We start from the raw sequence: 12,165 nt of genomic DNA on the forward strand, positions 1-12,165 counted from the left end.
GACAGATGTAAAGCTCTGACAGCTCTGCACTAACATGAACAACTTCTCCATATTTATCACAGACTGATATTTACGTAAGAAGGAAAGATATGTGTTGGCTGTGATTGGTTGTTCCTTATCACATGACATGTGGTGCGCGCTTCCATTGTGTCCTGAAAAGTAGGTGCTTGACACATATGCACATGGTGGCGACATTGCTCTGGCGTTTGAGCGCACCTGCTGCATGTCTTCATTAAAAACAATGAATTTGAGGGTGCAAAAAATGCTGCATGTGTCCGGCCCCTTAGTCATTAGTTCAAGGTCCCACATTTTAATACATTCAGCATCATACTTGTGTTTGGCCATGTTGCTGAGGTAGTTTTCTGTCTCTGTCAAGTAGCTGTTGGCTAGGCACTCACTCTACAGCTGGAAACAGCACTTCAAAATAAAAGCTCTGTGCTGGAAATTCACTGTACTTCAAAATGAAGAGTGTGTTTTTTACTTGTTTGTGAGTCACTTATTGTCCATTCAGAAAGGGGACCGTGTCCCACTTTTGGACCGCGACCCACCAGTTGGGAACCACTGATCCTGACCCGACTACATGCCTAAATGCATGGAGTTGCTGCCACGTGATTGGCTGATTAGCTATAACTATACATATTTAATGTGCCTCAGTATGAATCCATATCTGGTAGTTGTGAATGTGACAGGACTGAACCTTTAAAGGACCTTCATAATGAGTCTGAAAGGATGTTGGAGTATGACTCATCGCTCCTCTTTTCCTCCACACTGCAAACACAGTGGTTTTCAAAGCCCCAGAAAATGTCTCTTTAGGTTTGTAATATATCAGAACCTCGCCTGCTGCCATAAAGAGCATCTTATGAAAGGTTATATATAATCCTCAATGCTGCAAACCAGAAATCGACAGAAATTTTTACAAACAACAACAGATTTCCTCATTCAGTTTCAGTTGTTTACGTTTGTATCCCAACAGTCAGATGGTTTGTGATTCACTGTGGGCAGAATGTCAAACCTAAATATGCTGAAGACGCCTTTTATTTCTGTATACGCAGAACTATTTTTACACTGCAACTGTGACATAGCTGAAAACAAGATCGCTGAATATGAGAGAAGCAGGTCAGTGGAGGAGAGCCTGAGCTCACATCAAACACAGCAACAAGAGGGGATTTATGAATGAATCTGTGAGCAACCCACACACACACACACACACACACACACACACACACTCAGACTCACACAAACACACACTCATCTGTACTAGACACGATTTGACAGGCAGCCAAAAATAGAGACCACAGTACAGGCTGGCTGACGACAAAAGTGCTCGCTTTCTCCATCTATCTCTCACACACACACACACACACACACACACACCCCTGCAGTCCCTCTGTCACCCCGCCCGTCTCGGGCTCTGGCGGAGTCTGTATGTGAGTCATCGGTGGACTTTTAACTGTCTCTGTCCCTCAGTGCTGCAGCAGAGACACAACAGCAGTCAATGACAACAGCCATTCAACTGTCACAAGTACAGAGGAGGAGTATAAGTATACTATGAGCCTCAGGTACAAGAAGTGAAGCAACAACATGAGTCTTAAGATTAATTCTTGCAGCAATGAAACACAATTTAGGTCACAATTTAGCTGAGTAAGTTCATTTAAGTGTCTTTATTACCATCACTGGAGAAGATGACGCCTTATGATGTTTGCCACCGTACATCCTGTGAATAAACAGGCTCATAAACACCAGCAACACTCGCATTATTGCACACAGCCGACACAGAACAGACTGATCTGCCCTTCAGTCCTAAATATAGCTCTATTATGAATTTATTCATTTCATCAAAAGCCATTATTATTATGCAGCCGCTGGGTCAGAACTCGTCTCAGTTCATATTCACAGAGAGAAGCAGTTTTGTTTGGCTGACTCAAATGAACTGTGCGTGTGTGTGTGTGTGTGTGTGTGTGTGTGTGTGTGTGTGTGTGTGTGTGTCATGCATATGCGCGCGCGCCCGTGTTGCGTACATCCCCTCGCTCTGTGACGCACGAGTCAGGTGGTTGCTCTAATAGCATGAGGAGCTGTCCGCGGTGCTGAAACCAGACTCACACTGCGAGACAGAGATGCTCAGATCACTCACGAGCCTCCGGAGAAACTAATCACAAAAGGTAAGACCTGGTTGTTGCTACCTGCATGAGCCACATGACGTGTCCACTCCTCTGAATGTGTCTCCTGCACCCAGCAGCACACAAACACAGAGTGTGTTTGTAGTTGAGCTTGTGTTACAGGAGCTGTTTGCCAACCTGATGCACCGCCACAGCTGTGGAGGCGAAGAGGTTGCGTTGTGTTGCACGTCGTTTCTTTGTTCTCATTACGTTTCGGGCTTGTTTGCGCTTCGTATCTTATAATTACCACTTTTCTTCCGTGTTAAAAAAGAAAAAAAAGTGGGCTTTAAGTGCGTGGAGTTTGGCTTTTTTAATTTAGGTCGCAAAAAGAAAGAAAAAAGTAAACACAAAATGACATCAAATTGCTTATGCAACGTCGATTCAGCTGTTATGCATCAATCTTAGTGCCTTCTGTTTGAGCAAAGTATAAAAAAACATAATGTCCATTTTGCATGCATTTGCATTAAAAACATGTTTTTTTAATGCATTTTGCACGCACGCTTCTTAAAAGGCAGAATTCATCCCTCTGGAGAGTAATTTTTATTCGCAGCCGAACAGTGTTTAATTTGAGTTAAAGCTTGAAAAACAGCTCTAATTGGAGTTTGGAGGTTTTCAGCGATTAAAGGAGAGGCTCCATGGGAACATCAGCCTTAACGGGTTACCTTGACAACGGGGCCGTGACTCACGGAGAGCAGCAATTTGAGGACTAATGAGATTTGCACGGGAGCTGAATGCCGCTGCTATTACTGCTGCTGGCAAACAGGCGGCAGGATTCCAGTGTGATCCTCAGACAGCAGCAACAGGCAGGAGATGGAGGAGAGGACAAACACCCCGGGTTAGATGTGACACACATGAACCAGCATCACTTATAATAATGATAATAATAATAATAATAAGAAAGATGATGATAATAATAACATAATTTATTTTTAGTTTGTTTTTAATTATTTTTATCTACTAATTTATTTATTCATTTAAATAGAAGATTGACCACCGGTTGCTTTTCAGCTTTTTTTTGTTGTTGTTGTTGTTGTTGATGTTGTTGTTTATGGTGCTGCATCTGTCATTTTTGTTTTGATACCAACTGTAAGAGCTACAAAACATGACCAAAAAATAATTAAAAAAAATGAAATGAAAAAAACAAGCATTATTCAATTAAAAAATAAAATTAAATTAAATTAAAACCTTTACCATTTATTTAATTTTAATTTTATTTTCTTTACAGTTTATTTCTATTTGACTGGATTCTGTCTGGCAGTTCAGACATTAAACAGAAATCTTGTTAAGATAAACTGATGTATTTAAGTTGGAGCAAAAGTCCAGACCTTAAACCTGAACTCCGGCCTGTTAATCAGTGCAGATGTCTCCGTGGTCTGCGATCATCAGACCAGACATTTAAAGCGATAAGAGCAAAAGACATTTAAGAAATGCCAGAGCGGTAACTGCTGCGAACCTGTTAGCTTAATGTGTAAAGGTCAGTGCTGACATGTGTCTCTTTGTCTTTCCTCTGCAGGCGTCATCATGCCGTCACTCCCCCAGACCTTCGCCACAGGCAAACCTTTCCTCATCTGTTTTGCCAACCTCCCCTTAATCCTCCTCTTCCTCAGTTCCTCTGGCGTTCACGGGGCTTCTCTCAGAGAACACAGACTGCGCGGAAGTGAACCAGACTCCCAGAGAGGAGACGTCCGCCAGGCTCCTAATGCCGACATGCTTAAAGCTTTGGAGTACATCGAGAGCCTCCGTCAAAGAACCGGCACAGACTCCCAGCAGCACGCCCCTCTGGCTACAGGGTACGATGCCAGCCACATGGATGACGCTGAGAAGCTGCGTGCCATGCTGAGACTGGCTTCTAACCCGCAGAGCAAAGATGAGGAGGAGGAGGAGGAGGAAGAGGACGAGGAGGGGGAGGGAAGGGAGGACAAGAGCGAAGAGCTGCTCCAGGCTGTGCTCAGCACCCTCCAGCAGACGGAGAAGGCCTCCAAACCGGCTTCCCTTCGCCCCAGCGTCGAAGGAGACGGCCTAAAGGACGGCGTGCATCCCAGGGTGCAGCAGAAGCAGTACAGCATCAAGCCTCACAAGAAGCTGCCGCTAATGTTTGAGGATGATGAAGAGGGTGAGGGGGATGAGGAAGAGGATGAGGAGGGGCCAGATCTGGAGCACGAGAGCCCCTTTAAACGCACCAACGAGAACGTGGAGGAGAAGTACACACCTCAGAACCTCGCCACTCTGCAGTCTGTGTTCGACGAACTGGACAAGCTGACGAGTGTGAAGCCCATGCATAAACGTCGAGATGAGGAGGATGACATGGAGGGTGAGGAGGAGGAAGATGATGATATGTTTAACGTGAGAAATGTGGCATATGATGACTTAGGCGGGGATCTTGCAGACTGGGGTCCGCTACACGAACAGGAAGAGGAAGAGAACAAGCATGAGGTGAACCGAGGGCTTGATTACGTTGACGACAATGACGAGGAAGCTAATGAGGACGATGAAGAGGAAGATGATGAAAGCTACCCAGTCAAGAGATCAAAAGATCCAGATGATGTTGCTAACCTGGTCGACTACTACCTCCTGAAAGTGCTGGAGAAAACAGAAGAAGAAGAGCAGAAACGAGAGATAGAGGAAGAGGAGAAAAAGAGGGCAGAGAGGAGAGTGGCTCAGACGCAGTACAGTGACAACATAGATCCACGGGCCATCTACCAGCTCATTCAGATCTCCCAAAAATACCAGATCCCACCCGAAGACCTGGTGGACATGCTCAAAACAGGAGAAATGGCGAAGCAAGACAACTCACGAAAGAGCAACGAGTTAGCCAGAGCAGGAAACAAGCTCTCCCAGATATCCTCAAAGAAGGCACACAAGATCCCCGAAGCTAAATTCTACAGCAGACACTTTCCTGACAGACAAAAAACCCCAGAAGAGCTGAGGACAGAAGAGATACTAAACATCCTGGGGTTAGGAGACGGGGAGGATCAAGCTCCCGTCAGGAAGCAGTACAAAAGCTCGCTGTCACGACTTCACACTCAGCCTCCGGCGCGTTCGGGGGAATCCGCTCCCACGCAACGGCGCCTTCCCAGCACATTAAAGGACGACTATGACGACACTGTAGACGAGGATGAACTGGCAGCGTATTTAGCAGCTCAGATGCTGGCACAGTACCCAAACCCCGTGTACGGCAGCAGCAGCAAGGCGAGCCAGAAGCGGGACGAGGTTGGACAGAGCATGACGGACTCTTTTGAACAGGCGATACAGGCTTATTTTGATCAAATGGACTCAGAGAAAAGCCCAAATGAAAAAAGACAGACTGAGAATGACGAGAGAGGCGGCAAAATGCAAATGCAAGGCTTTGATAATGAAGCGGTGATGAAACTGCTGAGCTACCTGAACCCAGAAACTGAAGAAAGTGATACTGATGCCAAAACTCCCCACGGAATCTAACAAGAGGCTCTATGTACATACATATATTTATTGTTTTGGTGGAGGGAGAGGGTGCAAATAAAGTATTTTGAAGAATAAAAACATGCAGTCAACTTTAGTAGTCGTCGACTTTCTGTAGGTTTACAAGAGTTCATATTTATTAGCAGAAAAATGAGTGTTCAGACATTCAGTTGATGCTTTTTTTAATGATGTTTGTTGCTCAACGACACTTAACAACCAGTACATGTGACTCACCAGCCTTTCAATGCACACACACACACACACACACACACACACACACACACACACACACACACACTCCTCCAAAATCAGTGTTGGATCCCTCAGATTCACTTGTGTTTTCTTTTTGGTAATTCTTTCTTAAATGTGGTCATATGTGACATACCTGAGGTTAATAAAGCATTGACTTTATTTTTTCCTTACTGTGTCGTGTTTCTTCATTTACTCACCATCACACAATAGTCTTGCCTGACGTTTCAGATTACACAAACATATTTAAACATAAAAACAAAAGAGTATTTTCAGTCATATCTTCTTGTAATAAAACCCTGAGATTAATAAATACGAGGCTTAAAAGGCACTTACAGATCCAGACTTAATTACAACTCTTAAAACGTAATAAGAAACATGATAAATCACCCAGGTTGTGGTTATGGCATCGTGCCAAATGAGTCATTATTACTCACTAAATAAAAATGTTGCGGGAGTAATAAACCTTTTGATTCAGGTCTTGAAATGTGAGACATCATCGTCGTCTTGGCTCAGTAGGCAGGTTTGCTCATGTACTCCTCCATTGTCTGTGATAAAAGCAGATATATTTATATATAAAAACACGTTTCATATGACTAATGAGAAAAACCTACGTTCACTGAGAGTCTGTGAAACCTTAAAGTACCTCTTGCAGTGTGTCAGCGTCCTCCATAGACACACTCACAGCTATTTTGGATGTTTCTAGAACTTCTCCTCCCATCAGGAATTCGTCCAGGATGTAGTACGCCTTCTCAAAGTTGAATATGATGTCCAGCTCACACACCTGAAACAGAATCATATATCAGTGGCATGGAAAAGTTTGGGCATCCCTGGTCAAAATGTCTTTTACTTAGAATAGTTAAGTGAGTAGAAGACGAACTGATCTCCAGAAGGCATGAAGTTAAAGATGAAACATGCTCTTTAACATTTTAAGCAAGATCAGTGTTTTATTTTTGTTTTGTACAATTTTAGAGTGTTACCAGGGTCTCAGACCTTAATGAGCTTGTCAGGGCTCTGGCTTGTTCACAGTCATCGTTAGGAAAGGCCAGGTGATGCTAATTTCAAAGCTTTATAAATACTCTGACACCTGAAAGCTTGTCCCAACAATCAGCAGCCATGGGCTCCTCTAAACAGCTGCCTAGCACTCTGAAAACTAAAAGACCTGATGAAGACTAGAAGAAGATAGCAAAGTGTTTTCAGGGAGCTGTTTCCTCAGTTGGTCATGTCAGTAAGAAATGGCAGTTAACAGGAACTGTGGAGGTCAAGCTGAAAACTCTCTGAGAGAGCTGCTCGTAGGATTGTTAGAAAGGCAAATCAAACCTCTGTTTGACTGCAAAAGACCTGCAGGAAGATTTCTCAGACTCTGGAGTGGTGGTGCACTGTTCTACTGTGCAGACACACCTGGACAAATATGAGCTTCATGGAAGAGTCATCAGAAGAAAACCTTTCCTGTGTCCTCACCACAACATTCAGCCTCACAAGTTTGCAAAGGAACATCTGAACAAGCCTGATGCTTTTTGGAAACAAGTCCTGTGGACTGATGAAGGTAAAACAGAACTTTCTGGACACAATGAGCAAAGGTGTGTTTGGAGAACAAACTGTTAAACACGGGGGTGGATGGATGATGCTTTGGGCTTGTGTTGCAGCCAGTGGCACGGGGAACATTTCACAGGTAGAGGGAAGAATGGATTCAGTTAAAGTTCAAACATCACAACATCTGGGCGATCGCAACTATTTACTCAAATATTTACAATCTTTGATGGGATTCCCTGCAGGCCCTCAAGACTATCTGGAAGACGGATATTTTGCAGAGAGTACACAGATCATCTATTTGTGCTTGACACAGTTTTATTCAGTGCAGGATTCTGCACCGGGCTCACTATAACAAAGCTCAGCTCGCATAAATATTTGAAACAGTGTCTCCTTCATGTGATCAATGTCAACAAACCCCAGCAAACTACATGCATATGTTCTGGCACTGTTCCTCCTTAAATAAATTTCGGACTGAGATTTTTGCCATGTTATAGAATGTGGTTCCTCATACTATTACTATTATTTATTTACTATTTTATTTTTCTATTATATGATGTAATTTTGATGTTTGTTTAATAATTTCTCTTTTTTTTCCCTGAACATTTGTGAAGGCGTATCACCTTCAAAATGGCCTCCCATTGTGACCCATTGCTGTCACTAACCTGCATTCACATCTCAATCAGGACTGGGTAACTCCCCCTTACCAAGCTTCTAAAATGTTTGCTTGTCTCCTGTCCACCCTTTTGCACCCTGATGATGATCTTAGGGTTGAAGCTGGTCTATGTTTTAATGTACGCAGCCATGTTTTTTACATACAGGCTTTTTAACTTAATTCAGGTGCATCTGTTCCTGCTCCAAGTACGAGTGCCTGAGGTTTATTTTTTTTCTTCCCATGTGCTGCTGACCCTTTTCTTTAAGAGCACGTGTCCTCGAGCACACCACTAGCAGACCTTGAATCCCTTTCTTTTTCATATGATAATAGCGTGGCCTGTCACGTTGCTTTGGACTGAAGACGACTGTCTTGCTTCTGTTTTTTTTTTTCCTTCCTGTACTTTACTCTCCTCTTTTGTATGTCTGTTGTGCTTATGAGGGGTGTGCGCCAGGCTGCATGTAACATGTAATGACAACATGAAACAAAGCTGGGGAAAAAAAGGAAATCAAACGGAGTAGGACCGAGTGGTTCAGGAGCAGAGCACCTTATGGACAGCAGGGGGAGTCAGACTGGTGAAGAGCACAGTATGTGTGTGCACTGTAAAGAGGAGAGGGCAGGGATTTTACTGAACTACTGCAGTGTAGTTCCCACTGAATAACCTTTGAGCTTACATTTCTCTACTAAATATTGTTAATTTCCTTGTTATGGTGCACACACAGCTTTATCACCGCTGTCATAGAGCTCCAACCGAAGGCAGATCTTAATGCAATGATATTTTGGACACTACTGTGCTTCTATCTTTGTGGCAACAGTTTGAGTTTCAACATGATAATGTCCATAAAGAAATGGATTTCTGAGTCTGCTGTGACTGCACTGCACTAAGCCCCGCCCTCAACCCCATCCAGTAACCTTTGGATGAACTGGAACACCGACTGTGAGATAAATCTTATCACCCGACATCAGTGTTGGACTCACTTGTGTCTGAATGGGAACAAATCCCTGCAGACAGGTTGTAAAATCTGGTGCTGGCAGAAGAGTGGAGGCTGTTATAGCAGTATATTAATGCCCATAGTTTCTGAATGAGGTCTTCAACAATCACGTATAAACCTGCCAAAATTAGTGCGTGTACACAGATTTTTTAGACATGAGTAAACCTGCTAAAAATAGTCTACAGGCTCCTTTCTAAGAGAGCTGAGTACACAGCCCTGCAACAGACGCCTTCCTGTATGTGGGGGGGGGGGTTCCTTTGGTGTGTCAGATTTAAAGACAGGTCGGAAAACAGGTAAGTAAACTGTAGGAAGCAGCATGGAAGCTAACAGCAAAATCAAAAGTGCAGCCACTATATTGCCTTATATTACACATACAATAAATAATATTATAATTGTTTCTTAATGTATTTGTCAATAACTATAAGGACGTGATCACACCGAGATGAAACGCTAGAAATGTGACGCCAGTAAAACCATTGTTTTCCTATGATACGGCGCGTCTGACTGGCGTTCAAGCGTCTTTTTAGATGCGCGTAGACGCTGAAAAGTTAAAATATTTATCAACTTTTTGAGCGTCAGACGCCAGTAGCTAGCACACATTGAATAAGCGCTTCCAGCGTTTCAAGCGTCTTTGAAGCATCCGCGTCTCTAGCGTCTCATTTCTGTGTGATGACCCCCTAACTCCTCCTATGGGCACCCATAAGGGAAGGTTGTTGTAAAAATAGATAATGAATAACTATAATAATATAGAATATGTCATTATAGGGGTAGTTATAATTGTAGACATATAGTGTATAGTTATATACTGCTTATAAATGCTAAATAGGGAATCACAGTAAATCATTTCTTGTACATCTTCTCTACAATGTTGTTCATGTTTGTCACTTCAGTATCAAACTGATGAAGTGACAAAGCTTCTTGGATCAGTAGTGAAACATCTTTAAGATGACCACACAAATCGCTTACTTACTTCCACAGCACAAGATGACCTTGTGACCTGGATGAATTCTCAGAGACAATTCTCCTTTCTCAATGTTCTTTGTTACCATTTGTTTAAATACACGTGGCAGTAGACTAAATAAAATCATGAATTTTCAATTTCTCGATAAGGTAGCTCTTGTCCATAATCACTAAGACATACAAAAATATGACACAGTGTGAAACTCCTTCTTAGACAGAAGCAGAGTTTGAGAATGGAGATCATCGTCATAAAATAACTGGTATAAAGCTTGCTCGTTTAGACTTTTTTTAACCTCTCCCCTGACTTCTGCTCAGGCTGTGACATCAGGCTCTACTTACGTTGCCAAAGTACTTATCCAACAGCTCGACGTATCTGTGCAGCACTTCGAGGGTCAGCAGCTCATTATCCTGCTCCTCCAGACCGGTGCAGAAATACAGGCTAGCATACCTGCGTTTAACGAGGACGAAGTTAATGGCTGCCACAATGTTGTGAAGAAACATTACAGGCACATTTGACAACACTCTGAGGAGAACATGTTCTAATATAACTGCTTGTATGGAAGTGAGTTTAAATAAACAACTGCAATGTCGAAAGCTTCTACTCTGTATTAGACGTGTTTTATTTTGTCTTTGCGCTGGAAAATCAACTTATTTTGATGTGTTCTTGTTCTATATCTCCAAAAGTCTTCATTCAAATGCAACTAGAACTGACACACACATTCTTTGGATTCTAGATGTCACATGTTTCAAATGGTGTTCAGATCAGTTTAACAGTAATATTCAATATCTTGTTGCAATCTGTAGTGCGCACACATGCTCTATTTCATCTCATTTTTAACCACATGTCACTAAAATATTTAACACACCTGAAATCAGCAGAATGATGTGAGATTTTTTTCTGTATTTCATCACCAAAGCTTTAACTGTTATTGATATCTCATTGTGTTTTGAAGATACTGGCCAATGAACTTTAAAGGGGGCGTGGCTAAGCAAATGACTCCACAAACTCTGGGCCAATCATCACAAAACTTGCAAGCAATGTCTTAAGAGGTACCATGAACATATCCTGAAAGTTTCATTTAAACTGACCACTAGGGGCCACAATAAATCCAAAAAATGGGCTCAAGATAACACAAATCAGACTATAAATCAGAAACTGATTGTCCAATCATTATAAAACTTGCAGGGTATGTTGAATAATAATGATGAACCACGTGTGTAAAATTATTTTGAAATCGGTCAATAGGGGGCGCCACAAGTTCCAAACAAGTGCAATGGCCACTAGCAAGATTACAAGTTTGTTACTGTGCATGAAGGAGATGAAAACCATAAGAGGATAAGCGCCGTGCTGCACCTTCATTATCACGGTCCCTTCACAACGAGGTCATTCTCTGTGTGTTTCACATGACCTTTACTCGATCCAGCACCTGTTAACTCATTGTTGAACATGGGTGTGTCTGTAATCTGTGTGTATTTTGAAGCATTAGCAAAGAGGACACACAAGTTAATCATTGAGCAGAAACACAGTCAGGAGTGGTTTCTGCTCAACACCCACGTCTTCACCTGCCAAGAAAGGATCGCTGATGATGACTTAAATCTGAGACGTAGCTGGTAATTTCAACACAAATTAAAAGCACCTCTTGTAAACGATCTTGAGGTCCCTCCAGTGGAGGAAGTTGCAGGAACGTGGTTGACGTGCCAACACCAACATCATCATGTCCCGGATCACCTTCTTCTTCTCCCGGTCTGTGACTGGCGTGAACCATTTCTGCAGCCGCAGCTTCCCCTGCCGGCTGAACAGCAACAGGAAGCGCATCTGAAGAGGAGCAGGAAACAGACATGACATGACTAAAGTGTGGATATTATACAGCTTGTCAACAGAGGAAACCCAGCACAGACACAAAATGAAGCAATCACCTACACTAAGACACATACACCTGTTCAACTGCACATTAACACAAATAGCTAATCAGCCAATCACGTGGCAGCAGCTCAATGCATTTAGTCATGAAGACATGGTGAAGACGAGCTGCTGAAGTTCAAACGGAGCATCAGAATGATGAAGAAAGATGTTTAAGTGACTTTGAACGTGGCATGGTTGTTGGTGCCAGACGGGCTGCTCTGAGTATTTACTGGGATTTTCAGCACAACCATCTCTAGGGTTTACAGAGGATGGTCCCAAAAAGAG

The 12,165-nt window shown here is 42.8% G+C and overlaps 2 protein-coding genes across 2 annotated transcripts in view; one reads left to right on the forward strand and one right to left on the reverse strand.

Annotated features, from left to right (window-relative positions):
- Window positions 1-2,085: 2,085 nt before the first annotated feature.
- scg2a (secretogranin II a) lies at window positions 2,086-6,005 on the forward strand. The gene is made up of 2 exons (XM_050065540.1): window positions 2,086-2,159; window positions 3,670-6,005. Exon 2 carries the CDS (start codon window positions 3,678-3,680, stop codon window positions 5,592-5,594), a length of 1,917 nt encoding a protein of 638 aa, XP_049921497.1. The 5' UTR covers window positions 2,086-2,159; window positions 3,670-3,677; the 3' UTR covers window positions 5,595-6,005.
- Window positions 5,842-12,165, reverse strand: part of ap1s3a (adaptor related protein complex 1 subunit sigma 3a) — a 7,695-nt gene continuing 1,371 nt past the window's right edge. Inside the window, exons 2-5 of the mRNA XM_050066168.1 lie at window positions 11,615-11,793; window positions 10,317-10,425; window positions 6,490-6,627; window positions 5,842-6,391 (exon numbers count right to left, since the gene is read on the reverse strand). Of these exons, the coding sequence (XP_049922125.1) occupies window positions 6,356-6,391; window positions 6,490-6,627; window positions 10,317-10,425; window positions 11,615-11,793 (462 nt within the window). The 3' untranslated portion in view covers window positions 5,842-6,355. The remainder of the gene's footprint in view (window positions 6,392-6,489; window positions 6,628-10,316; window positions 10,426-11,614; window positions 11,794-12,165) is intronic.

The sequence above is a fragment of the Epinephelus moara genome, chromosome 2 (assembly GCF_006386435.1).
Source record: "Epinephelus moara isolate mb chromosome 2, YSFRI_EMoa_1.0, whole genome shotgun sequence".
Lineage (NCBI taxonomy): Eukaryota > Metazoa > Chordata > Actinopteri > Perciformes > Serranidae > Epinephelus > Epinephelus moara.

Excerpts from the sequence above, each read along its gene's own strand:
- scg2a (XM_050065540.1), top strand. The coding sequence starts at position 3,678 with ATGCCGTCACTCCCCCAGACCTTCGCCACAGGCAAACCTTTCCTCATC.